Source organism: Oryzias latipes, chromosome 6 (assembly GCF_002234675.1).
Source record: "Oryzias latipes chromosome 6, ASM223467v1".
Lineage (NCBI taxonomy): Eukaryota > Metazoa > Chordata > Actinopteri > Beloniformes > Adrianichthyidae > Oryzias > Oryzias latipes.
The window spans coordinates 24,740,232-24,767,779 of record NC_019864.2 but is presented as its reverse complement, the minus strand read 5'-3'; the positions used below and the strand labels follow the sequence as shown (position 1 = coordinate 24,767,779).

Here is a 27,548-nt window from a genome sequence, read left to right as displayed (position 1 = left end):
ATATATATGTATATATATATATATATATATATATATATATTATGGCTGCACGATATGAGGAAAACCCGATATAATTTGCGAAACAACCAAACGCATCGTTACCATTTCACTGCAACAGTTTAAAAATTATACACCAAATGCCCCTCGTCGACGTGGGAGGCAAACATCAAAGGGCTCATCTGATTGATCAACAACGTAAACGGGTCATTCCGATTGGTTAAATGCATAAAGGGATTTATTTCATTTGTTCAATATTTCAAGCTGCCATGAGTTTGTTTTAGCACATTTAAGGTAACCGTTAATTGCGATTATCGCCGTCTTTTGCGGTATGCGTTTTGCACTGCTTGATGTCGATAAATTTGCAACGATAACGATAAATTTGCGGTATATTGTGCAGGCCTAATATATATATATATATATATATATATATATATATATATATATATATATATATATATATATATATATATATATATATATATATATATATATATATATATATATATTATATATATATACACAAACACACTGACGAGACACAGGTGAAAACGATCAGGAGAGATTGGAACCAGGGAAGTGAAACTCAAAACCATGACATTCAGAAAACCTTTAAAATAAAACAGTAAGCAGAACTGAAACATGACAGAAACAAAAAAGGAAGTAAAAAATAAGGAAGAGAAATCCAAACTATGGCATATATATATATATTATGAGCCTTTATCTACCTTATTGGAGTTTATTTTGATTACAGTGACAAAAACTAGTGTAATAAGTAGAAATACTTTTGTTTGAACAAAATGTGAATAAAATGATCGTATTACAGGTTGGTCCATCCTAATAAATCCCCATAAATTCTAAAACTATTTTTTTTACCCAAAACAATTACAATAACGATGGATGCCGGTCTAACTTGTCAACACTGAATTTTTAAATAAAATCATTAAAATTCAAACAAACATTATATTTAAGTTTTATTTGAGTTTTTTTTAGTCTAAAGACAAGTTTTTCTATTGTCTATTTAGACTAATTTTAATATTACCTTCCTGATTTCTAGGCCCTTGCTCTTGATGAGACAAAAAATTCTTGACTGTGCTGTTTTTGAGAAAGGCTTAGAAGGTAAAACAATTTGGAAGAAAAAAAATTGAATGTCTAAAAAAAATCTTTGGAGAATTCAAATAGTTTGCAATGCATTTACTTTTACATCGTGTTGTTCGAGTTTTAAAAGCTTTTATCTTTCAAACAATTAAATAATTTTTTAAAAGCTGCATTTCGTTTTTCTGTTATACCATTTTTAATCTCAACATAATGTAATGAGAAAACGGGGACAATTCTGTCCTGACAGCTCTATGACAATAAACTGATGATGACAGACCTGACCAGACCTGTGAGACCTCCAACTTTGTACCAGAGCTGTTCCTCCTGAGTCAGCAGGTGCTTTTTGATGGTCAGAGGGCAAACAATGTGACTCATTAGTTTCAGTGCAGACTTCAGCTGAAGGCTTAAGCAGAAACTCCATCAAAAGTTCACAAATGTCTTTGAAATGAAGAGATGCCCTCATCATCAGTAGCAGCCACACTTGTCGCATTTTCACCTTGTCTTCTTTATTTAAAAATTTTCTTTTTGCTTAAGTGTTGAATATGCAAATGTTGATCCCCAGCAGGATGTGTTTGCATCCCTATAGCTTAAACATTTGACATTCAGTTTGAAAGGAGGCACATTTTAGCTGTTAGCCTCAGAGTCATAAGTGGCAAAAAAATGTACTGCAGTTTTTCACTTTTATACATTATGCAAAAAGGAAGTTTTCAGAAAATTGAAAAACTACCATACACAATTCTAAAAAAACCATTAAGACATGTAGTATTCTTTATTTTTCTTCTAAAATGCATAAGCATCAAAGATAGATTTCTTCGATTGTTTTTATATCAATTTTTTCTTTATTTCTATTATTTGTTATTGTTATTTTTCAGTTTTCATTGATTCACATGGAGAGACCACTTTTCCAGCCCTTCCCTTCAGAGCTGGTTTTCCAGAACTTTACTCCATTACAGACTTATAAGCTGCCGCTGATCCTCCTCAACAATGACAAGGTGAGTTCATCAAGATTGCAACAATATCAATAACAAACCTCATCAAGAAAAGAATAACTTTCTTTAATCAAAGGTTGGTGTGAAACAAAGATATTTTCGGAGTTTACAGCGCTCGCTCTGACATTTGCAGCAAAGAAACTATGAAACCCCATGTGTTTGTTTGAATGTTTGAAAAGGTCATGAGGGTTTGGAGGAGAAGTGTAGAAAAAAGGGGCGTCATGAATAACACATCTTTATGAATCTATGTCTTTCCTTTGGTTTGTTTTCCATCTGATGAAGTTAATATTTCTCCTTAAGGTTTTACGGCATGTGAAACTGGAACAGCAGGAGTCAGAAGACTTCTTTGTAGTGGGTCCAGTCAATTCAGGCAGCAAAGTGGCCCCAGGAATGAGTATAACTTTCACTGTTGGCTTCACTCCCAAGGAGAACAAGGTAAACAGAAGAGAACATAAAATGACATAAAGAGGCTTAATCAACTCAAGTTTTTAAGACATTTATACGGTGGCCCAGAAGGGTCGCAACACAACACATTAACTTAACACACAACACATTAACTTTACACACAACACATTAACTTAACACAAAACACATTAACTTTACACACAACACATTAACTTTACACACAACACATTAACTTTACACACAACACATTAACTTTACACAACAACACATTAACTTTACACACAACACATTAACTTAACACAAAACACATTAACTTTACACACAACACATTAACTTTACACACAACACATTAACTTTACACACAACACATTAACTTTACACAACAACACATTAACTCACAACACAACACATTAACTCACAAAACAACACAATAATTCACAACACAACACATTAACTCACAACACAACACAATAACTCACAACACAACACATTAACTCACAACAAAACACATTAACTCACAACACAACACAATAACTCACAACACATTAACTCACAACACAACACATTAACTCACAACACAACACAATAACTCACAACACAACACATTAACTCACAACAAAACACATTAACTCACAACACAACACAATAACTCACAACACAACACATTAACTCACAACACAACACATTAACTCACAACACAACACTTTAACTCACAACACAACACAATAACTCACAACGGAAGTAAAGCTGCAATGGAAGTGCTTTTATTCTGAAATTTCCACTGGGCTGAGTGGCTAACTGCCTAACAGAAAGTAACGTCACAGTGAGCTGTGGAGGCAGCATGATTTTCTACAAGAGAAGCTACACAATGTTAACGCAAACTCCTCCGCGCTGCACCCGCACCCCTCTCTGCTCCGTTCTTCAGCCCCCTCCTCTCACACTCACTCGGTCCCCAACACCCCCCACCCACCCACACACCCTCCCAGTCCCTGCACGCGGTCCTCTCCTTTCTTCCGCTCCCTCTTCCTCTCACACACGCACGCGGTCCCCAACACTTGACACACAAATGTGGAGAGATCGCACTGTCAGGCTTTAATGAACACAATTTCTAAGAGGCGGGGCGTTGCACTCCCCCAACAACAGGTTAGATGAGAGCCCGGTCCAATAAGCTCTGCCGTTCAACGAGCTTCAGTAGAACTCCAAAAGCCACATGGCCTAACGTAGGCCTCTATTATATATTCATAAGTGGGAAAAAACCCGCTGAACCGACCTTAAAACCGCCCAAATTATGCATTTTTGACCGCAAATTTACACCCAAAACCGCCCAATCTGGCAACGGTGCAGCTAGCTTCTCTTGTAGAAAATCATGCTCCCTCCACAGCTCACTGTGACGTTACTTTCTGTTAGGCAGTTAGCCACTCAGCCCAGTGGAAATTTCACAATAAAAGCACTTTCATTGCAGCTTTACTTCCGTTGTGAGTTAATGTGTTGTGAGTTATTGTGTTGTGTTGTGAGTTAATGTGTTGTGTTGTGAGTTATTGTGTTGTGTTGTGAGTTAATGTGTTGTGTTGTGAGTTAATGAGTTGTGTTGTGAGTTAATGTGTTGTGTTGTGAGTTAATGTGTTGTGAGTTAATGTGTTTTGTTGTGAGTTAATGTGTTGTGTTGTGAGTTATTGTGTTGTGTTGTGAGTTAATGTGTTGTGTTGTGAATTATTGTGTTGTGTTGTGAGTTAATGTGTTGTGTTGTGAGTTAATGTGTTGTGTGTAAAGTTAATGTGTTGTGTGTAAAGTTAATGTGTTGTGTTGTGACCCTTCTGGGCCACCGTACATTTACTTGTATTGAGCGGCTTCTCATATGAAATTGCATAAGAATGCTGCTTTGCTTAGATCTTTTTTTTTGAGTTATTTAAAACATATTTTTACATGATTCACATCACTGATTCATATTTTCCTTTTGTAGTTACACACAAAAAAATAACAGCTGAAAAATAAAGAAGGGATATTAAGTTGCACATGTTTGCAAATAATCCATTTTTTATTTTATTACTGTTTACATCATACAATCTTGTCATGAAAACCCTGAAATATTTTAACATTTCAATATCACCATGGATTTTAAAAGTTTCTAAAAGACTTGGAGCATGCCTTTTTGATTTAACTGTAAATTTACTAGTGTGATGTTTTTAAAGATTACTTTGGTCCAAATTAAACTTTAGGTGCAAAATACTAAAGTCTAAAACGTCAGGAGTTTAAAGGAGCTTAAATTGAATAACTAAAAGGTTGATGAGCCCTTTGAAATGCCTCTACTGATTTTCAGAGTTTTTCTTTGGATTTATTAAATATATTCCATGTGTCAAATTAAACACCTGTACTTTAAATTAAAAATATACATATTAAAGTTATTTATTGGTTATCTTACCGTAGCAACCTTTTTAATGTGATGAAAATATGACTTCAAATGAAAATTTTTCTTGTCCTCTTCCAAATATTTTCTTTTTTGCCCTGAAATTAGTAAATTTGTTTCTCTTGATATTTAGTGACCGTCTGATTATGTAAAACTAGGCCTACACAATAAATCACAAATTCATCATTATCGCGATATCAAGCTGTGCAATATACATATTGCAAAGGACGGCAAAAATTGCGATAAATGGTAACCTTTAATGTCGATATATGGTTACCGAATCAGATAAATTCCTTCATGCATTTGACCAATCGGATAGGGCCCTTTATGTTAGATGCGCGCCTCCTGTGTAAACAAGGGTCATTTAGAGTATAATTTAAGGTATGTTGAATCTTTTTTAAATTAAACTGTTGCAGTGACATGGAAATGATGTGTTTAGTTGTTTTGCTGTTTGTTCATGTATCTCAAATAATATCGTCATCGCAATATTGATCATTAATATCGCAAATCGCAAATTTTCCTCATGTCATGCTATGTCAAGCTATGTTTTAGATCTGATTAGCTGCAGATAATCAGTCCTAATCAATAAGGAATCTAAAATAAAAGCAATATCTTGTTTTTAATGATAATTTATTTTTGCTAAATATTTATTTTAATAACAATTCCCCCAAACTGTTTGTTTCTTATAACACATTGCAGCATGAACTGTAATGAAGCGTTTGTAAAATACGCATAAGTGTACATATAGACATGAAAAAAATGTTTTTTTATCCTTTTTCTTCAGGACTATGAGGGCAGACTGATCTGTGTAACAGAGAGAGAGAGGTTTGAGATCCCAGTCCGTGCTATCGGGCCCCGTGCCATTTTGGACTTTCGAGATGAGATTTTTTTCCCAATTTGTCTGGTGAAAGCCTTCACACAGAAAACTCACCTTCTCCGCAACATCGGAAACAGCCAGGCAAAGTTCAAACTGCACACTCAGCGGTGAGAGCCGACACAAGACAGGCCGAAGCCAGCTGTGAGGGAGGGATTTTCTGAGGCACATTTAAGCGTAAAACAGAAATAGGATTTTAAGTTCAAGTAAACGAGAATCTGCAGTCAATTAGAAGCACAGATCCTTAATATTTTAGAAACTCCAAATATGTTCTAACAGAAAATGTTTAAATTAGAACTGATTATTAAAACTGATGAGTTTTACGTGCAATAGAGAATAGAAACTAACAGCAAATATTAAAAGTAAAGCATTTTTGCACGTTTTGAAGAATTTACATATTTTTTAAACTATAAATTTATCATTAGAGTCATCAAAAGAATTTAAAGTGTGAGAATATTTAATCATATAAAGTACTTAAAAAATTTAAACCCTAAAGAATCTGTAGGAGCAAAAAATGAGGCCATTGGTGTTGATGATCATTCAAGATGCTGTCTGAAAACCACAGATATTAACCTTCAGATGTAAGAGAAGATAAAAAAAATCTGTCTACTGTGCCCTCCCAGTTCAGTATCTGTATTTTTGATTTAAGTGGCATTGATGCCTTTGGAACAGACCGGAACTGCCAAACCATGGTCCTGGGGATCTAGTTCTCTGCGCTTTAATTAGCTAAATCTGGTGATCTGACACAGGTAAATAGTGGGTGAGTAGTTCAGTACAAGTGGCCAAACAAGCCAGTCTCGAGGACCAAGGCTGAGCAGCTGTGCTTTAGATCAGCAGATGTCCACATCATGACATCTTCTCCAGGGAGGCCTGTTGTTCTCAGCAGAACAATGATGCTAACTCAGAAAATTCCTGTAACCTTCACATTGTATGTTCCTAGAAGAAATGTTTTGTTGCTACACAGTTTCAGCGTCTGAAAACATTTTAAGAATCAGAAGATTACACATAAATATGACACAACTCTTTTAAAGAATTCTAGTTCTATATGGATAACAAAAAAAACAACAAAAAAAAACAACAAAATACATTCCTGAAGGTCTTGCAGCTGGTGCATATAGGTTTGACTTTTAAAACTTAGTTGGACACATACATTTACATTTTGTTAAATGAAAAGTTTGATTGAATGTCATTTTTAAAAGTGTCTTCATTTCTATAGGCCTTTCTCTGTAAAACCCTCCTTTGGGACCCTTGATGTTGGCGAGAGCTTGCAGGTCACTGTTAGCTTCCATCCTTTAACTGTAGGCGACCATCGGGAAGATCTACTTCTGCACTACCACACAGGTGAGACCTTCATCATATATATATATATCTATATATATATAGATATATAAAAATATAAATATATATATATATATATATATATATATATATATATATATATATATATATATATATATAAATATATAAATATATATATATATATATATATATATATATATATATATATATATATATATATATATATATATATATATATATATATATATATATATATATATATATATATATATATATATATATATTCTTAAAACAAATGTTACTATTTCAGTGAAATCACATCAGTTTTAAGAGATTTGACTGTTACTCGTCTTGTGCTCTGTGGTTTGGGACAGTTTCTCCATCTTTCTCTCAAACTAAGTGTCAAACCAGCAGATTAAGCATTTTGCTTATGTAGAAGATTTTGAATGTAATGTTTGCTCAGGTGTGCATTGTCTGATTACAACTTTCATCATTGTCAAATTGTGTGTGTGTCATGCTCACACATAGACGGACTTATTCAAGTAACAAAAATGGAATTTGCATAGTAATCAGAGTCAAATGGAGCAGAACTAAGAGCATGAATGAGTCCGTTTGCTGTAATCACTGAAATGAACACCACAATATGTGCGCTGAAGCAGTGACCTTGTAGCAAAACATGCCTGTAAAAGGAGCTGGCTCACAAAAACACTTCAAGTGTGAAATATAATTTGCTGTAGCAAATCTCTACAGCAGAAATCTGAGTGTTTTCCTCCTAGTTCTTGATTTTTGTCCACGTGGCCTGCAAAAAGCAAAATGAAATGCACATTTATAAAAACTCCTTTTTTCTTCTCCTGTTTTGTTGAACTAAACCCATTTTATTTAATAAATTAAGCATGTTGAGCCTCAGAACGACCTCATGCATGGATTAAACAAACTCTTTTAGCACACGGAACATCATCCATCCACTGAACGTGGACTGGCATTTATGCATTTTTTTTCTTAAAACCCTGATTTGTTACAAAGAAATGGCAAAGTTAAGACCAAGTTTAGAAGCACACTACAAAAAACAAGATAGTTTTTGTTCAGTTTCAGTTACTATCACTGACATTTCAACATGGAGATGTCAACTTGGTTTTGTGTTGCTGAAAGATCCACAGTGATGAAAATCTGTTTTTTTTTTGGTGTTTTTAACTTTTTGGTAAAGGTGAAGTAACTGCATTGTAAAAACATATTCTGGCCTGATTACTTCTTGTAACATGTGGCAAATTTAAAGAGAAACAAGACAGCAGTGAAAACAACAATCTTTAATATGATACACTTCTGCAGCATACAAAGTGTCATCACAATGAAATTTGTTTTAAGTTCTCAACAAAACGGTAAAAAAGGAGCATTCCAAAGAATAGATTTCTTTTTCATATTTATCTTTTCTTCCAGAGTTTTGTGTTGTTCCAGGAATGATTCACACTCCTTTGCATAGCTCATGAGTTTGTCACCCACCGTGAAAACAGGAAATGGCCCCAGATCCTCACCTTTTCCAGCCAAAGTAATTTCTGCAATAGTTGCAGTCAAATCTATTGTATTTTTGTCTATATTACATTGGAGATATGTGAGGGTCGTGCTTTTTGTCCGTTGAAATTCCTTTAGCAGAGTTTGGTAACGGTGGAGGACTTCTTCCGGGTTTGCACCTGCAAGAAAAATCACAATACAAGCTCAAAAGGACATAAAAAGCATGATGACATTAAGTTATATAGCACGTAGTTTTAGAAAAAAATTACTTAGCTCTGTAATGTTTCCTATAAACTCATATATAATTGTTCATCCACGTAAGAATAAACCTACTTTAAATTTTACAGTAAATTAAAAGGTTCCAGGCAGACTCTAAAAGTGAGTGCTCATGTGTGGGTTTATTTCTGCTCCGAGCTACGAAACCAAATATGTAAAAACTCTGATCATAAGTACTGGTGATGAGAATCCAGTTCATCCTCAGGGAACTGAGCTGTGAGAATTAAGTTCATGACAGCAGTGCTATATTTTATTTACTGTTCACTGTGGCTCTCTCTCAGAGGAATTCCTCTTCTCTCTTGTGCCCAACCTCATAAACTCCAAGAAACTCACATAAATTAAAACATTGCACACATGGCTTCAGGCAAGAACTTCACATTACCCTCCGCAATAACTAAGACATTTCAATCACCATTATTCATGAATAATCAATCTCCTTCATGTCACCTTGTAGTACGTTCAGGAGTTTGTATTTCATTAGAATATCATCACTTTTGTCATTCTTCAGTTCTGACTCAACTTTTGTTTTTAAGGACTATTCAAGTAAGAAATCAAGCATTTATGTCCAGTTTTATAGGAGAGATCTTTTTTTTAAATTGGGCTTTCATATTCAGCTCAGTTTTTTTAGCCCACAACAGCATGAAGAAGACATGAACATCATGAATAACTCATGAATCATGATGGAAATAACTTAGATGTTGCATTAATTCATGCGTCCTTTCTGCCTTAAGGCAACTTTCAGTTTCACTTGATTATTTCTGCATGTTCTTGTCAGAAGTTATGCATAAAACAATTTATGTCTGTTCTTGAAATAATTCATACATGAATCTATCCAGCTGTTGATACAGTAGCAGCATTGAAATTGTGATGTTTGGGTCTCTTTACTGTCCGTTTGAAATTCCTGATTTTTCTTTTTTATGATCTTGTTCTAATGTCCCAGAAATGTGGCAAACTCGACGTGGAACAAATAGGTGTTTTTTTTTTCTGAGAGCTTAACTGCTTCAACTAAAAATAAAGACAGTAAACACAGCTCAGGCACTTGAAAAATTTAAAACGGATCAGTCTCACTCCTGACCCAAGCCAGCATCAAGGAGTCTTTAATGCTAATTTTAGCTTTGCAGCTTGCTCTGCATGTGTGTTTGCGACGCATCACCTGGATGAATGTTCGTCTGTGTTCTTCATAGGTGACTATATGTCTGACAGAAGTGTGAATTGGACTATTGTTCATAACATAAAGCTGGGATTGTGGTGGCAGTTTGTTTGACTTTCCTTTGTTTTGTGGCTGAAGAGGTGGGGCTGGCGAGGGCGTGGCACCAGGAGCGGCACTGAGCAGCATGAAGTTTTGATAACAAGAGAACCATCCTGAGTCCAGAGCACCACTTACAGTACATCACGAGAATATCATCTTTAATTTAGCACCTTTCCATGCTTATCCTTCTCTCTCACCCTTTCTCTCATATACGTTTCAGCTCGGCACACAGCAAATGCTGCAGGTTGACTTGGGGCCTGCTGTGTCACTTTGTACATGACAGTTAACAGTTTTTGTCTTGCTGTCAGATTAAAAAGAAAACGGCTCAGAAATTGCACAGCTCGCTTGTTTCCTTGCATTTGTATATGGCACCCAGCAGCAGCCCCCCCTGTCACTCCTGTTGGTTTAAAGCAAAAGATGGAAAGCTCTTGGGAAGCTCTGAGGCATCTGCTTTGACAGGACTGCAGCTCCAATGGGACTGCAGAGCTGTCACACGGAAACAAACACACACGTGTTCAAATATAAACAGTCCCACGCACTCGTTCCGCACACTGTACAGTAATCACAGGTAGCTGAGAGAGTTAAAGTGTGCATTCATATAGAAAAAGTTTCAAATGAAAGCCAGTGTGGGCGGACAGCTGTGATGAAAATGGAGAAATAAGCTGCAGCTCTCCCTGTCTGTCACTTGTTGTCATCACATCCGGATGCTCTGAGATAATTGCTTTTCTCTCAGGATCCCAATGCTTTTGGTACCTTGCTCATTTCCTTCCATCAGTCCATCTCATCTTTATTTTCTTCTGCGTTTTCTTCACCTGATTACATTTCAGAGTTGATTTTCCGTCTCTATGACTTAAAGCCTCAGAAAAAAAGTTTTTTCGTGTAAATTGAATTCCAGCTTTAACATTAATAAAATTTCTGCGATGTGTAATAACTGCAGGAATCCCATTTTGACGCGAGTGCCGTACCTGCCTGCATTCGTCACATTTTAGTAAACGTACTTTAAAGTTGAGTAAGTCACATTGAAAGTTGTTTTTTTGTGTTCTAGTGAATCTTTCATGTTACTCTGAAATGAGGCCCCAATTAATCACTTCCTCTCACTCGTATTCAAGCCCAGCCAGAGATGGATTAAAAGCTTTCCTGTCTAGTCCTCAATAAGCAAGACTTGAAACCTAATGGGATAAACCAGCTTTTAAAAATTCAACACTTTTGCCTATTATTGGGAGAGATGACTGTGTTGGATTTGGATGATTGATCGGTGGGTTTTAACTCTGATCTTTGTTTTAAAAAAGTCAGCTGGAGATCACTTTTGGAATCTCAGTTCTTTTTTTTAAAACCAGAAACTTTGGTTTCTGGGTTTTGGTTTTTTAAAATGGCTTTACTGTGTTTTTTAAATCAAAATTTAATCAAAAATTACCTTGCTCACTGTCATTTGTCATTTAGGAAAAATCAAATTAAAAGGTAATTTAAGAGCAAAGCGGAATTGAACCTCTTCAGTTTTAAAGTTTTTAAAAGATGTCACAAAAGTAGGATGCTTAAATAAGGGAACTGGTGTTAATCAAAAGGATAGAAAATGTTTTTTTCTCATCATTTTCTCAGGACACAGGTCAAATGCAGAAAGTATCAAATAATTGACAAAAGGACAGCTTAGTTTGCTTTGAAGAAGAATTGACCAAAGAAACTATGTACAAAATGCAAAAACATTATATAGTTCATGCCATAAAACCATGCAGCTTTGTAGGTATTGTAAATTTAAAACAGTTTTAGTTGCTTATTACACATCCAAAAGGAAAGTATGACTGCTGAGATAAAATGCCTCTGCAAATCTAAATTATTTTAGACAATATCATATTTTTTAATTCCTGCAGATATATTTTACTTGATAGGATTCAATATGATTCAAGACTAAAAACACTTAGGTTTGTGTAGAGAAAGTCAGGAAACTCACATGAAATTTGACTGAAGACTGTATTTAAGTTTTTAAATACTACAAATGTACATTTATTGAACTGCAGTTTTGTTTAATTACTATCTGAAATAGTTAAAAAAACAAATGAAATGACCTTAGACCCAAGATATTTCTGTTGTCCACTTTCATTCTTTCTTCCAATTTGCCTTTTTTATTTGCAAGTTTTTCACACTCCCTCAGACAATTAGCAGAAGAATTAGCCAAAAGGATTCGGCAACCTTCAACGGACATTTAGGCCAGTTTTTGACTGACTCAGACTGCAACCCAGCGAGAACCGTCAATTCCCATTTCAGCATTACAAAAAACAAACTTTATTAATTTATTTTATGGCCGCTAGGCCATTCGTTTATAAAAAGAAAATGGCTTTTAAATATTATAATAATTTGATTATAATTGTGTTATATTTATATGTGTATATAAAATCATTTAATTTTTTTTTTTTTTACAGCAGCAAACACAAGTTCGTTTTAAAATTAAATGCACCCTGTGTCAAATAAATCCTCCTGCTGCAGCAGATTTACATGAATTAAAAATGCAAGACACTCAAACACGGCATCTATCATTATGACTTTGGTTTGCCTTCATTTTCCTGCTTTTACTATTGAATATAGACATGACAAATTTAGTTTAATTTTGCTAATATGTACATGGAAAGAAATAATTTACTATCAGAACTTTGCCTCTGAACAGCAACTAGACACTGCTGTACAGCAGAAGAGAAGAATGTCTTTTATGATTAATCTAGTTTTAAACCAATCTGGTAGATTAAACCCTTTTCTATCATTTGGCCTGATGGTAAGAATCTAAATTTAATTGGCAAAGAATGCTTAAGTTAACCATACTGTAAACCAAATATTTAAGAGTCGTGAAGGAGGACTGAAAGAACCACATGCCATCTTTTGCAGAGCCTCAGGTTGCAGACCCCTGGCTCAAATCTTTTTTTCTATTTGTCTATTTGCTTCATCGAGTTTTCTTTTGAAACTTGTTTTGATTTTGAAGTTTTTTTGATCATCAATCATTGGTTATAAAGAACGAATTCAGCCGCTCCTATATGGCAACAGCTGTCTGAACTAAGTGTGTAAATACCAGAGCATAAAGTGTCATAACACTAATAGGTATCACCTGTAACACTGCAGTCAGAATACAAACATAGTTTCATTTTTTCTGGTAAAATTTAATGGTTTGTTTAAAAAAGTTTTTGTTTTTTCTCTGTTTTTGTCACGTTCAACATTTATGTAGCAACTTGTCCACATTAGTTTGTATCTTTCCATCTTTCTGGGCCTCCCACTGCGAGAAACTTCAAACCCCTCACATTTATGCGTCAGCAGTTCCATCACTTTGACTTCACTCACAGTAGGGAATACTTGGTCCGTTTGAACGCGAGGGGCTCAATTGGACGGAAAAATGTGAGAAAAAAAGTAAATGATGGCAAACATTCATAGTTGTTTTTGGCTGTGAAAGCACTACAGTTGCAGTGAAATAAAAAAAAACATTTTGGTTCATTGAGTTGAGCTGCACTCTAACAAGAAAACCCACCATGTCTCTTTGATCTTAGTTTTTATTTCTAGTCATTGTTGACCCAGTTTTCTGTGATTGCCCAACACTGGAAATATCTTGTATCAGTGAAATGACTCACCAAAAAGGTAAATAGAGATTAGTTAGAGACTATATCCAAAGTTGGTGCTTTGAATTAAGAGTTTTGCTTGTATTGGCTTCTAAAATGAAAAAGTGTTCACAGTTTTTTTCCCTTTTAGATGGAATTTTATTTCAATGCAGGTAAACAAATATGAGCAATCAAAGCAGAAGTGAAGATTTCTTGCAGGGCAAAGCTTCAGTTCTTCTGATTTGAATGTAAACAAACACTTGTCACATTTGCATGTGCCCTTATTGTTAGTGGCTTTGTTGAAAACCATGTTTTGCATCTTATTTTTGCTTCTGGTTCCTGCTGCTCTCAGTCTCCCTGTTGGAGTGAGCTCATTTGGGGATGCTACTGTAGTATTGCTGCCCCTGTGTCATCCTTTAATTGCTGAATAGCTTCTAGAAAACCTTGTGGTTTCAAAATTCGAAGTAAAAGAGCAGAACTCCCAAACTTTGACTGTTAGATTCCACAGTCTATCCGCAGCATGAAGCCACAGGCTGTCAGGCAATAACTCTAAAAAGTCATCAAAAAAGTGATCGCTGAAAACATCAAAACAGTTTAACATTATGGATGATTAAATGCCACAAAGTCCTAATTTCTAGCTGTAGTCAGTCACTTTAAGGCTTTTTCATCATTTATTTCAACTTCAATTACTGAACAGAATTTTCTGTTAGGTGTCATAAATACAAATATTTTATTTTTATGTTGCTAGTTAGTGTGTTTTTGTGTGTGAATAACTGTATCTTGTTATTGTAAGATAGATAGAGAATTCTGAACATAATAGGCCGCATTTATTTAAAGACTCTGAGGTATATAGGCTTTATGTTCTCTGTATGCTCTTTGTTTTGTATTTTTAAAGAACATTGCCTTAAATTTTATTTCTAAGGTCTAAACTGACTAAACCTCTCCTACTGACATTTTTTTATCTACTCCATGATAAAAAAAACTTGAACCTGCTCCTAATCTATAAGTCGTGCTCCCTTTCCAAGTAGTTCCTTGAAAACACTTGACATAATTTTTCTACTTTTACATCCTTTTAACCAACTTTAGTTTATCTGTCAAAGTCCCAACTTTCAAAGCTCTTATTTCTATAAGCCTAACACTCCAGCCTTTCCCCATTTGCATGTCTTCCTCTTCTTCCACCTACAGCATTTGGTCGTTGTAAACCCTGGCCACAACCAATTCCGTATAAAAGTTCTGTTTATGATTCGCATTTTTGATTTGGCTTTGATTCTGCATACGATTCCCTTCCTGACACAATCCTCAGCATTTACCCAGATTTGGGACCAGCACACAATTGCACTGGAACATGCCCTTTTGTGGTTACCCGCTTAATAATATGGACAAAACCTGCCGCATTACACAAATGAAAAATGATGATGCTATAATGGCAAACGTGTGAAAAAAGTTACGGATACCCCTGTTCTGAACTTCTATGATATTTTGACCTTCTGTTCAGGTGAGGATGTGTTCATCAGCCTGTGTGGATCCTGTGAGGAACTGGACATTCACCTGGAACCTGAGTGTGTCACGCTGAAGAGGACTTACATTGGTCTGACAAATGTTCACACAGTATCGCTGACTAACAGCAGCGACACTACTCTTCAGTACTGTTGGACCATGTGGCCCATCCAGGAAGTGGAGGAGCAGAGTTTGCCAGGGTATACATGCAGACCCAAAGCATTTTTGATGAGTTAAACTTGGACTGTAAAAACTCCCTGTATGTTTCTGCTCGTGCTTGTATCAGACAGGACACCCTGCTGTGTTGTGATTCCATTTATCTGTTTATTTATTTTAATCAAAGGATGCAATGGCAAAAATAGCTCAGGGTTTTATCACCTCTTCTCTAGGAAAAACTCAGTGCTCCTGCAGGAGGAGAAGGAGGAGGAGTCGAAGGGCCAGAGGCTTTTTGAATGCGAGTCTAGCTCCACAGCGGCCCACCACTATTCGGTGCAATCCGGAGCCCTGCAGGAGAATGGGAGCCAAGCTGCAGAGAACCATCTCCTAAGCTTTACATTCGGCTGCATTGCTGTGACGCCTTTGGTGTGTTCATGTTTTACAGGCTTTATTTACAATGTTCATGTTTTTCACCAATGCAGATTAATTTGACTATAAGCAAAAATAATACAATTTATTGTTCTTTATTTTTTCAGAAAATGTTTTTTTTTTTTAGAATTTAATAAGAATAAAAGTAAAAATGAAAACTTCTTAGGTTTAAAAGATTAGTGCAGACAATTAAAAAAGTGGACCATTCAAATGTATGGATCTCTTGATGCATAAAGAAGTCTCAAAGCAATGATGTCGAAAGTTGTGTCTTCACATCCCTCACCTATAAATTTCTTTGAGATAATTTCAATAATTTTACCATGTTTACATTATTTGTTTTTTTAAGCTACAATTAATTGTTTTTATATATTTGTGGTTCAGAAGGGTGAGATATGGCCAAACACCACTGCACAGTTCAGCATCGTCTTTAAACCAGAGGAAGCCAAAATCTACCAACACACCGTGTACTGTGATGTGACAGGTCAGTGTGCAGCCAGGAGTGAGACAAACACACATTTAGAAAAATGGAAGTTAATATACTCATAATGTAAATATATATTTGCTTTTGGGCAAGAGCTGATTTTGGCGCTCTATGGGGTTCTGATCCTGTACCACTTGTTTTTAGGCTTTATGCTGTCTCTGAAAATCAGTTAAAAGGGTGGATGGCTTAAATTTTTGGCCAGCCTTTTTGGCTTGGTTCTTCATACTGACAAAAACTGTTTTTCAACCTCTTGCACATATTGGGCTTTTCTAGCAGTTGGCCTTCCCTGCTGCAAATCAATATATTTGGTTTTCTCATCTTCTTTCACCCTGAGGGTTACTGGTCCACACTCATGCCAGCCAGCAAACTGTGTGTGGTTCTTAGAAGACTCATCCTCTAACATGCAGTTTCCCTCTTTTACGTCACTACTCAATCTACCGTAATCAAAAATTGGTTGGTGTACTTTCACTTTAGTAGTAAGAACTAACCACTTGAGCACTTTTTGGTGTAATATTTGGTTTTGAAAATAGTACAGAGAAAACTTAGACGTATAATGTGGGCATGGAGGAAGCTCGTATCACACCATGTTTGTGTGGTCTGTTCCCATCCCATCCCATCCCAGGGAAAAGTGAAAGGCCGTTGATGAATTTGCATGTGTCCTTTATGTGAGTCTTTCGAAACGTAGGGGAGATTTACATTAATTTCCATGTTTTCCAAAGCAGGTAATGTACTGACCCACTTCTGTGGCTGGACCTCTGTTCTCCGCCTCCTTGTTTTCTTGAAAGCTTGAGAAACCAATTTATAAAGGCCTTCATGGCTTTCATTGTGTAAAGATGAGATTTGTGGGAGTTTATTGCTGACAAAATTAATGTTATGATGCTCTGTGGAACAGTCTCAAGAAAGAATTGAGCTTCTGTAGTGATTTAAACTGGAATCAACTGATGATATACATTTTTAACCAGCAACATCTTTTACAAAATAGCATTTTACATACTTGGTATTTAATTATTTATTTACACTATTATTACTTGATTTATTAATCCAATTAGTATATTCACATTTTAAAATGACTGTAGTTTTGCATTAACATTTCTCTTTATTCAGTTTTACTATAATTAATTCAAATATGTTATTAATTTTAACATTTAGGCTCAATAAACCTAAAATCATTGTCATGTTTTGTTCTTTTAGAGTGATTTGTCAAAACTCCTAATTACAAACGTCTCTCTTTACTTATATATTTGATTACCAGGCGAAAACACTGTTTTGAATGTGTCATATGTGTGTCTGTCTGTTTTTTTAGGTCGTGAATCGAATCTACCACTCACAATCACAGGGGAAGGCCTCGGACCTGAACTGGAACTTAGCTATAGCCTGATGGACATGAACAATGTTTTTATAGGCGACAAAGACCAATATGACGTAAGACTTCTTAACCTGAGATAATAATGTAATCAATATGGTTCTTTAATGGCTTGACCAGAATGCACAATAAAGTTAATGAACATATTTTACTTGGGATAACTTTCTTCTCCAATGACCGAAAATCCAAACTAACCCCAAAAATGTCCAAATCAATCTCACATGCATCTACAGGGACTATTTAGTATTGTGAAGAAGACACTCTCATGGAAGAAAAAACGTCTTCTTATTCTCCCTCAGGTGCAGATGTCAAATGTAGGGTTCATTGAAGCTCTTTTCAGGTTTTCAGTGCCTGACACCACATTTGGACGCTGCTTCTCCATTAGTCCGGTGGAGGGTGTTGTTCCTCCTGGAGCCTCCCAAAATGTAAAAGTCACCTTCCAGAGCAGCAACTTGGGGACATTCTCAGAGGACTTGCTACTAAACGTAAATGGACAGCCTCACCCTCATACCTTGACCTTCAGGTGAGCTAAGCTTTTAGGTGCACCAATATAAACAAAGGCATCAGCTGTCACAGTGGTGACATTGGCAAAATGGATGCCTCACAGAATATTTAATTTACAGTTCTTGGATTTTGTTTTTAGCCTGTTTTGTGCATTCATGTCTTTTGGTTTTCTTTCAGGGGTTGTGTTATCGGACCAACATTCCACTTCAATGTGTTTGAGCTTAATTTCGGAGATGTAGCGTTTGGTAAATTTGAATTCACATCGCCACATGAGACGTGCTTGCATGGCAATATTTACACACACAAAAAAAAAAATCCAAGAGAACAAATTTTGCTTCTTTTTGTTTTATTTTTCAACAAACGTTCCAGGTTTCCCAGCTACATTGACATGTACCCTTTTCAACACATCCTTTGTGCCAATGAATTTCTCTCTGCGTGTCCTGGGGGATGGGTCGGGCTCCCAAAGTGTAAGCAGTTCCAGCCAAGTGTCCAATTTGTCACATAAGAACTGGAAAGGCCATGCTGCTCGTGTCCGGCCAGTGGAGTTTACCATCATACCTGCTGCTGGTTCTGTGAGGGCCATGTCTGATGTCAACATTAAGGTATAATTAATGCACACAGCAATTGAAAATTATTTTCAGATTAATTCACAAACTGACAACAAAATGTACGAAAAAAACAAAGGCAACAGAAGTAATCATCTGATGAAAAGATGCATAATTCAGTTCATTATTGTTTGTTTTTTTAAAATTGTCTATGCATACATGTAATTTAGTCAAAGTTTCAACATTAACTTCCATTTGTTTTTTTGTGTTAATTAGGTAAGTTAATGAAGCCCAAACACCTACAAGTGACATTCGCCAATCCTCTCCAGAACAGTGTGCCACATACAAACTTCCATTTTCTATCATGTGACAGCGTCATGTGTTTGTTCCACTCACCAGGTGACACTTTGCTCGAACACGGTGAAGGTTTACCGCCTGGCTCTTGTGGTGGATGTTGAAGGTGTTGGACAGGAAATCATGACTCTGCCCATCAATGCCAGGTTGGACACGAAAGTGAACATGACATTAAATGTGCTTGAATGCAACTCCTTTCAATTATTACTTTTCTCCTCAAAATGCCCAAAAAGTTTGCACATTAACATTATTAGGTCAGTCTTTCAGTTCATCCGTCTGTCATGCACCAGATCTTATTCTTGCTGAATCAAGTGAAAGCCATGGCGCAGGAGAAGGAGCAGTCGATGTGACCTTGTGCATAATGCCAAACCCCTGTTTCCCCTAATATGTGATGCATCATCACTTCGTAGGCTAATTAGTGGGTGTACATATTAAAGATGTTCAGTGTAAATGTGACTTATAGTGTAAAATACTATAGAATAGAGTTGTCTTGTCCAGTGGAGAGAAACTACATGAAGTCAGTTCTTGTTTGAAAAGAGTGTTGAGAATATGAAAAATGTTTTGACTAATGACTGGAAAAAGTGTGAAGTAATGACAATTGACAAGATAAACAAAACTTAAACATTGCATGACTATGACAAGGGAAAAACAAAAACTATGACAAAACCAGAGTCTTAAAAACACTGTAGGATAGTTAACTAACAGAAAGCATGAATGGGTGATTAGCAAATGAAACCAAGTAGCACTGAGGCGGGAAAAACACGAGTCTGAAAACAGAATATAACTTGAACAAAGAAAGTATCACTCGACCGATGAAGCTAAGTTGTTAAGCACCAATCCTCTCAGTTCTGCCCTTTTTTGTGTGCATATGTACCAGGAAGGTTAATTAAAGTTGTCCTAAATACTGAAATGGTTACGGAATGTTTTTAACACCCAACTGTTTATTTCTGCTGTAACATTTTACACTTAAATAAACGGAGACTACCTTGCTTGTGTAGTGGCTCCAGTTTTATTAGGCTTCAATATTTTTGTTTTTTGCAATGATTATTTGGTGCAACCTTTGTTAGTACACAATGATGACTGAAGAAGAACAAAATGTATTGTTTCCTTTGTAAATCATTGACTAAAAACTGAACCCCACTAATATTAATGCAGCAGGGAAGGCTCAGAGTTAAAGCAGAGAAATGAACTGAAGTTAAAAAAGATTACTTCTCCAGATGTATGCACGAGTCTTTTCCTCTTTCTCTCTCTAATTTATACTTTCTTCTCTTTTACAGGTGTGCTGTGCCTGAAATTGTAGTACAGCCTCCAGTTCTAGACTTCCAAAGGTGCTTCCTCCGTCACCCGTACAAGCGACAAATACGGCTGATTAACCCCAGTCATCTACCCGCCTGCTATGAAATTCTAGACCAGGTTAAGTTGATCACCTCAACAAACTTATTATGATCTATATAAGAAAGTCAGTTTTTGTGTCAGCAGTTGTGTCAAAAAAAGGAACTTAATTTTACAAAACTGAATCACAACTAAGCATTTCTAGAAGAAAGGAAAGGTAAGGAAAAAATCTAAACTTTATATATTAAATCATAAGGAAATACACTGATAGGTGATTAATGAAGAAGAAACAGCTACTAATCAAACCCAGAGGAGATTACACAAAAGACGACCTTAAAATTCAACATTGATCAAGATTTGTTGTTCACCTTTCAGCATATCCCTTCAGCTTTCAGTGGTTTGGCAGGGATTTTTAAACAGGATGCTCTTCTTGAGACATTCTTGTTTGTTTTGTCCATGCTGGGGACCGGCACAGGGGGAGCCAGACTGAAGTGCTAGTCCTGCATTTAACCAACTGAGCTATCCAGCTAACTAGCCTTTTGTATTGTCTTTTCTTAATTCAGACTGGACATTTTTCACCATTTAAAAATACAATCCATGTTTAAATGAATAAATGTGCATTTAACTACGTTTCCAGGCTAAATAAAATAGATTTTCTTTATGAATTACCTGTCACTTCCTGCGTCAACTTAAACAGAATTCACCTCAGTGGGAGAATCTGACTTTGTTGTAAGAGTAAAAAGAAATTTAAACTACTTCTCCTAGAGTTTAGATTATTTTTAACTGGAATTCATTTGTACCTAATATGAAAGGGGATTGAAGTATTCAGACAGGTGATGAAGAAGCTGTTATTATCAGAAAACTGCACAGGATAAAGGAAAAGAAGGAACGTGTGCTCTATGTGAGCAGTAAGGCCAAAGTAAAGGTTCATATTTTTAATAAAACAGCTATGCCAAGAGACAATATTGGGTTCAGGAAAGCTCTAGCTTGGAGGAGCTTCAGTGTGTCTGTCTACCAAGAAGATTGAAAAACACTCCAACAAAAGGTCCACCGGGTTTGTAGGATTAATTCTACAACACTGCTGCCAAATTGGTTAATTAATTTTTAAGTTCAGGGTCTGAAATGTTATGCCTGCAAGACATTTGCACAATATTCAGAGAAATATATCATGTCTTAAATCCTATACACTTTTTTTTGTAAATTTATGATAAAAAAACTTGACATGGGCACAGCCTTTATCAAGAATCTGAACAGCTTTAAAGATTCTCCGTGTTTTTTAACTGTTAGATATATATTTGTGTTTATTTTTTTGCTGTCCAAGAGTCCAATGATTGTCCATTTTATTTTCCTGTTTTCAGAAGCTTGACGAAGACTTCTCAGTGTTTTTTAGCAGCCCTGCACCCAAAGGACTTCTTCTTCCAGGCAGCTCAGCAGACCTTCCTGTCCTCCTGCAGGCTCAGGCTATCGGGGAGCTGCATCACACTCTGCGTATTGCCATTTTTGGCAGTCCCCAGCAACCACTTGTTAGTAGATTCAACTTCTGCACTTAAAGTTCAGACTGCACACTTGCATTCAGATGGTGTAATTATGTGCAGAACTGATGAGCAAATCTTGCATTAGTATTCCTCTTCTTTCGTGTTGGATTCTAGGAGGTGCTACTGTCATGCTTTGGGCAGGGACCTGTGGTTCATCTTCAAAACACACAGATCCACTTTGGCAGAATTGCAGTTCTGAAAGATGTTGCTAGACCGCTGCAACTGTTCAATCAGTCTCCTATTCCCGCCCACTTCACTGTTCGAATGGTAAGAACAAAAAGAAACTAAATCATTGAGAAATGGCTGCAGAAATACAAACAATCAATATAGAATAACAGAAAATCAAATGTAAACTTTATAAATACAACAAAGAAATAACAAAACTTGATTTACACAAATCTCATCTGCCAAATCTCCTTCATTCACCTGCTTATTTTTCATTAAAACTGTCTATTTTCTTCTCCTTCTGCCAGTAGCTCACCTCACTCTGGTTGGATATGTGATTAATGCTTTGTTAGCCCAGAGTAATTAGTTATCGTTCCATTTTAATCTTTCCCCAGGTGGTTTACCCTCCTCAGACTTGGGCTCTGTGCCATTTTAAACCAGTCAGATGGTGACATTTTGCCAATGCAGAAATGCAGAAGGGAAACAACTTTAAAAACTGATTAGATGAAAAATGAAGTTCAGTTTTCCATGTTTGATGTAAAATGTTAAAGTCAGTTAGTATGTGTTAGGTTTGCAGGAAAATATAGATATCAGATTAAATGTCTTTGTTTTTGATTATTGATATAGATTTATTAAAGCTAATTCCAATTGAAATAAAAATGATGATGGATGCTGTTTCCAGTTCTGTGCTCTTAGTTTTGTTATAAAAGTGATGAACCGTCCTCCTGCTTTTGAGCTCTTTTTAAATTGCCATTAGTATAAAAGGTTTTGTGCTAAAGCAAAAATGAAAAATTAAAGTAGAAATGTAAAGTAAATAGCATATATTTTTTACAATGAATTAGAATTAGAATAGACGTCTTTGACTTTGAAGTAATTAAGATTAAAGAAAGTTTCAATTAAACTTCAAAGGGCTAGTGGGTGAACTTTACATTTCCAAAAATGAGGAAAGACAAATTGTCCACAGTTTTCATGACAAAACAGAAAGGGAGATTTTTTTCACCTTGTGTACATTGTGTTGAAATTAAGTCATGTCATCTGGACTTAAAGTCTTCGTTGTTTGGGTCTTTCAGTCAACCCATGTACCTTGGAAAAAGAATACTAAATTTAGCCACAAAGATAAAAGATGTTTTAAGCCGAACTACAGAAATATATGTTGAAGACTGCAAATGTGTTCATTTAATTGCTATTGTTTTTATGTATCTCATTTAGCCAGTGAAAACGCAATGCCAAATGCACACACACAAATTAAAATGCACAGGGGCAGACCTTGCAAAATTTGTGTGACCCTGCACTCTCCTCTGAAGCAGTGTCGAGGGAAGGAGTTTCTTTCCTGCATTCTCAGGCGTCGATCGATGCAGATTCTCTTAGAATTACGTTGCATCTTCCAGACAAAGAGCCACATCAGTCGAACAGCTGACAGGGGATTATGGGAGTTTTGCAGAAAGCTATCATGCTGAGTTGTTGTTAAAGTGTTTTTCTTTGAGAGCAACTGGATCAGTAATGTAGCCCAGAAAAATATCCTTACAACCAGAGCTGGATAGGAGTGTAGAGTTGCACTGTTGAAGTTTTATCTGAGAGAGTATTCCTGCTTCGAAAGATAATTCTGTTATTTTTCATTGTGTGAAAGTTACCAAGCAAAACACATATACAAAAGGAAAGAAGACAGTAATGTCTGGCCACACAGGATAGATTTAGATAATTACAGTAAGGAATATATTGCTGTGCGTGTTCATGATGGAGCGCAGAGCCCGTGCTTGAGTTCTGAACTATTCTGACTCATGCTGCATTCAATCAATCCTAATCAAGCTGAGGGATGCTGCGGGTTCAATGTAATCATTGAGATTCTGCACCTCTTACTCATCACCCTGGGGAGTCAATCCCCCTCTCTCTTTTTTCTGACCCCACCCACTCCCATCAACCTCCTCCTATACTGCCTCCACAAGCTCCTTCTCACGATCACACAAACCGCAGGACAGAGATCGGTGCCTCCCAGAGTCGATCGCTGTTTAAGTGCCGAGTTTAAACACGACAATGAAACAAAACGGTAAAATCATTTTTCTTCCTTTTCCAGCTCAGTGCCACAATAAAGAGGTCCGGTGCCGTGTTTGAGCGTTTCTCCATATATCAACGCACTACTGTGTTGTTCTACAGGCTTCACTGCGTCTATGGGAAGCTCATTTTCAGAATCCCATTTAAAAGTTTATGTTCCAGCTATCCATCAGCCCAAACGCTGTATAGAACATTGATTGTGATCTGGACCACTGCTTGGTCAGATGTATATACAGCACAGGGAGCAAAATAAAGACTCAACATGGGATGTACTACTGTTTTTCTCCTCAAACCGGAGTTTTATTCAAGGAGCCGTGATTCAAAAAGCAGCAAAAATAAGAAATTTTTCTGCAATTGTTTTGGAGAATAATTAAAAAAAATTTAATACTTTTTCTAATACTAACAAATTATTTAAATATTTCACGGATCTTAACATTGCATGTCTGAAGATCCCTCTCATCACATTACCCTGTTCATATTATTGATACTTTCTGTCTTAGTTACAGCAGACAGAGAGCCATGGGTCTGCTTCAGCCTCTTAGATCTTATGTTGCACAGAGGTTTGATGTGGTTATGTTGTCATTCGATACACGCTTAAACCCTCAAAGTCCAGCTATGGCTGCAGTCTCAGGGTTTGTGCAGTACAGTTTAAGGAAAGTGTCTCCTCAAGGGAGGTGTTTTAATGCATCACATTTCAGACACGCCAGGATCTACTGGAACACTCCTGTCTCCAACAAAAACTCATCTGGACTACTGTTTTTTGTTTTTCCTCAGAACCATCGAGGGTCATTTTGGAGGGTTGAACCCAGTGAGGGTGAAGTGCCAGCAGAGAGCCAGCTGGTGCTGAAGGTGGTGGCTCACCTGAAGGACACTCTTCAGTTCCAGGACAAGTTGAAAGTTTCTATCCAGGACAGTCAGACTCTAATCGTCAGTGTTTCAGCCACAGGCACTGGCACTACGATTGTCAGCAACAGACCGTTAGGCCCAAACCTTGACCTCGGCACATTCTTCAGGTAGAGAATGTCCCAGGCTGGTCAATCTGTTTAAAAACTGTTGGTGTTACAATCCATGTCATGTGGTGTTCTTTCCTCATCATGTCTTGTTAGCCATGGGTTGTGCCAGTACCACTTTAAGTTGACCAACCAAGGCCAGCGGGTTCATCGAATGTACTGGAAGATTGACAGCAGCCCTCCCTCTAAAAGACATAAAGAAAAGAGCTTACCAGAGAAATCGTTCCTGCCCCCCATCTCAACTACCAGGCAGAGAGATACTCTTAGCTATGGGTCTTCACTCCCCTCCAGCAGAGAGAAACCAATGTTTAGCCTTAGCCCGTCTCGTGTTGAGCTTTTTCCTGGCTGCTCAGCTGACATGGTACTGACAGCAACCTCAGACTCTCCCCAGGTGACGTAGTTGTCTTGAATGCATGCACCTGAATAAAATGAAGGTCTACGTTTCTTCACTACGGCTTTTATGTGATTGTGGAATGTGTCTTCTTGTCTTTCCAGGTTGTGCGTGAGCGTCTGGTGTGTCATGGCATTATTGGTCGGCAGGGCTCTCAGGAGATCATCATGACTGTAGATCTTACCTGTCGTTTTGTTGCCCCCGTTCTGAGTATTCCAACAAAGAAGTTGAATTTCTTTATGAAGAAGGTAGGACCCTTCTACCTTACCCTTGTAGCTTCTGTTTTAGCTTCTATGACTGATTGGATCTACCTAATCCAGGTATTAGACAGTGTTTAGGGAAACATCTAAGCAACATCTAAAGCAACAGAGACAGTGGCGCTCTGACCCACAGTTACCTGTCTGTGGTTTAGACCATAGGTCAGGCAACTTGCTGAAACAGTAACTGCTCTCTACAGTAGGGAATAATAGTCTGAAAAAGCTGGCTTCTGCAAATATATGACCAAATGTCCAAGTAAAATCCCACATTGACACAAAAACACCTGATGTTTTGTCATTGCAGAGTTGAGTGTTTTTTTGATTGAGAACCTTCATCATTATGTTTACGTTCGTTTTTCTTAGTTATTTTTTCTTCCAACAAGTCAACTCTCCATCCAATCAACTATTCCTGTAATATAAGAGCTGCTTAGTGATAAGGTTTACACACACCGCTTCTGTACTTTTCCTTGGTTTCGTTTTTCAATCTCAGCAAAGTTAGTTAAATCTACCTGATTTATAAAGGGAGAGCTTTCAGCGTGTCTCTACTTTAGCTACAGTAGTAACAGGCTTGTACTTCTCTTGTAGGTCAAAGGGGAGAAGCTGCCTCTTCTTTTTGAGAAGCTGCTCCTGAAGAATGTGTCATCTTTGTCTTTGTCCATTGAGCTCAAACTTGGAGAACCTTTCTTTCTGTGTGATGCCTCTGGAGAACAAAGCTCAGCTACAAAAAAGGTGAACTTCTACTCATGTAAAGTTTATAATTTTATTTTAGTTTTAGTTTTAGGAGTTTGCATGCTTAGGCAGTTTTGCACTAACCGGCACATGTTTGTTTTTTGTTTAGTCATTAGTGTTGGGTGATGGGAAACAGGCTGAATTATGGGTATGTTTCAATCCAAGTTTCTGTCAGGATCGACAGTCACGTGTTGTGGATGAGGTAAGTAGTGTACTTTCCTTTAAAATTGACAGTGAACACCCCAGCACACGTCACCATGTCATGCTAAAAAGTTTTACTTTCAGTGAAATCACACAAATGTTTGTCTTTTTTTTTTACATTATTATCAGTATCTTGACATAATTTACTTGGGACATCCTCAACAAGATGTGGTGGAGTTGCATGCAGAGGTCCACTTCCCCAACCTCCACTTCTCCTCCACTATGGTTGATTTTGGTTGCGTGTTCAACGGCACAGAGACTCACAAAGTACTCACTGTCACCAACTGTTCTCTGCTTCCTGTGTCGTATCACTGGGCTTTTCTGGACAACCACGAACAACCAAAGATCAGGTACATTTACACCAGAATTCATGTCAAGTCCCTACATTACACAGCTTTGCTGTCACAAGAAAGACGTGGTTGCAGAGTGTATGATTACATTTGCTGTAAAAAGAGCTTAGATTAAATAAAAAGCAGTTTTTTGTGCAAACTTATGTGGATAGTCTCTTTTGCATATTTACATGTATGTAAAAACATGAGTGTTGGATCATAAACCCCAATGAAGAAACAAGAAGAGACCAAATCTAGAAATTACACAGACTGACTATAAGTATAATATTTGTCTTCATAAATATCTGTTTTTTTTGTGGGAAACAACATTAAAAAAAAGTCATCATTTAGTTAAACAGTTTCTTCCCACTGCCCCACCCTGCATGTTTTACATGTTTCTCTTCTCCAGCACACCTAGTTTAAATGACTGTGCTCTTATCAGGCTTCTGCAGAGCTCAATGAAGGGCTCACCAGTCAGAACAGCAATTGATAGTTGCTTTTCTATCAGAGCCACTATTGATTCTGGTTACTTTTCTGACCTCAGGTTATTGAAGC

The 27,548-nt window shown here is 36.8% G+C and overlaps 1 protein-coding gene across 2 annotated transcripts in view; it reads left to right on the top strand.

The window, feature by feature from the left end:
- hydin (HYDIN, axonemal central pair apparatus protein) overlaps nt 1–27,548 on the top strand; it is an 86,447-nt gene that overhangs the window by 6,509 nt on the left and 52,390 nt on the right. For both annotated transcript variants that reach the window (XM_023955964.1, XM_023955965.1), the window contains exons 4-24: nt 1,968–2,087; nt 2,385–2,519; nt 5,678–5,877; nt 6,984–7,108; nt 15,162–15,363; nt 15,553–15,745; nt 16,130–16,229; nt 17,533–17,651; nt 17,892–18,115; nt 18,274–18,341; nt 18,466–18,698; nt 19,041–19,141; nt 20,273–20,408; nt 21,686–21,850; nt 21,977–22,129; nt 24,851–25,089; nt 25,183–25,477; nt 25,582–25,725; nt 26,320–26,463; nt 26,573–26,665; nt 26,794–27,014. In XM_023955964.1, the coding sequence (XP_023811732.1) occupies nt 1,968–2,087; nt 2,385–2,519; nt 5,678–5,877; nt 6,984–7,108; nt 15,162–15,363; nt 15,553–15,745; nt 16,130–16,229; nt 17,533–17,651; nt 17,892–18,115; nt 18,274–18,341; nt 18,466–18,698; nt 19,041–19,141; nt 20,273–20,408; nt 21,686–21,850; nt 21,977–22,129; nt 24,851–25,089; nt 25,183–25,477; nt 25,582–25,725; nt 26,320–26,463; nt 26,573–26,665; nt 26,794–27,014 (3,410 nt within the window). The remainder of the gene's footprint in view (nt 1–1,967; nt 2,088–2,384; nt 2,520–5,677; nt 5,878–6,983; nt 7,109–15,161; nt 15,364–15,552; nt 15,746–16,129; nt 16,230–17,532; nt 17,652–17,891; nt 18,116–18,273; nt 18,342–18,465; nt 18,699–19,040; nt 19,142–20,272; nt 20,409–21,685; nt 21,851–21,976; nt 22,130–24,850; nt 25,090–25,182; nt 25,478–25,581; nt 25,726–26,319; nt 26,464–26,572; nt 26,666–26,793; nt 27,015–27,548) is intronic.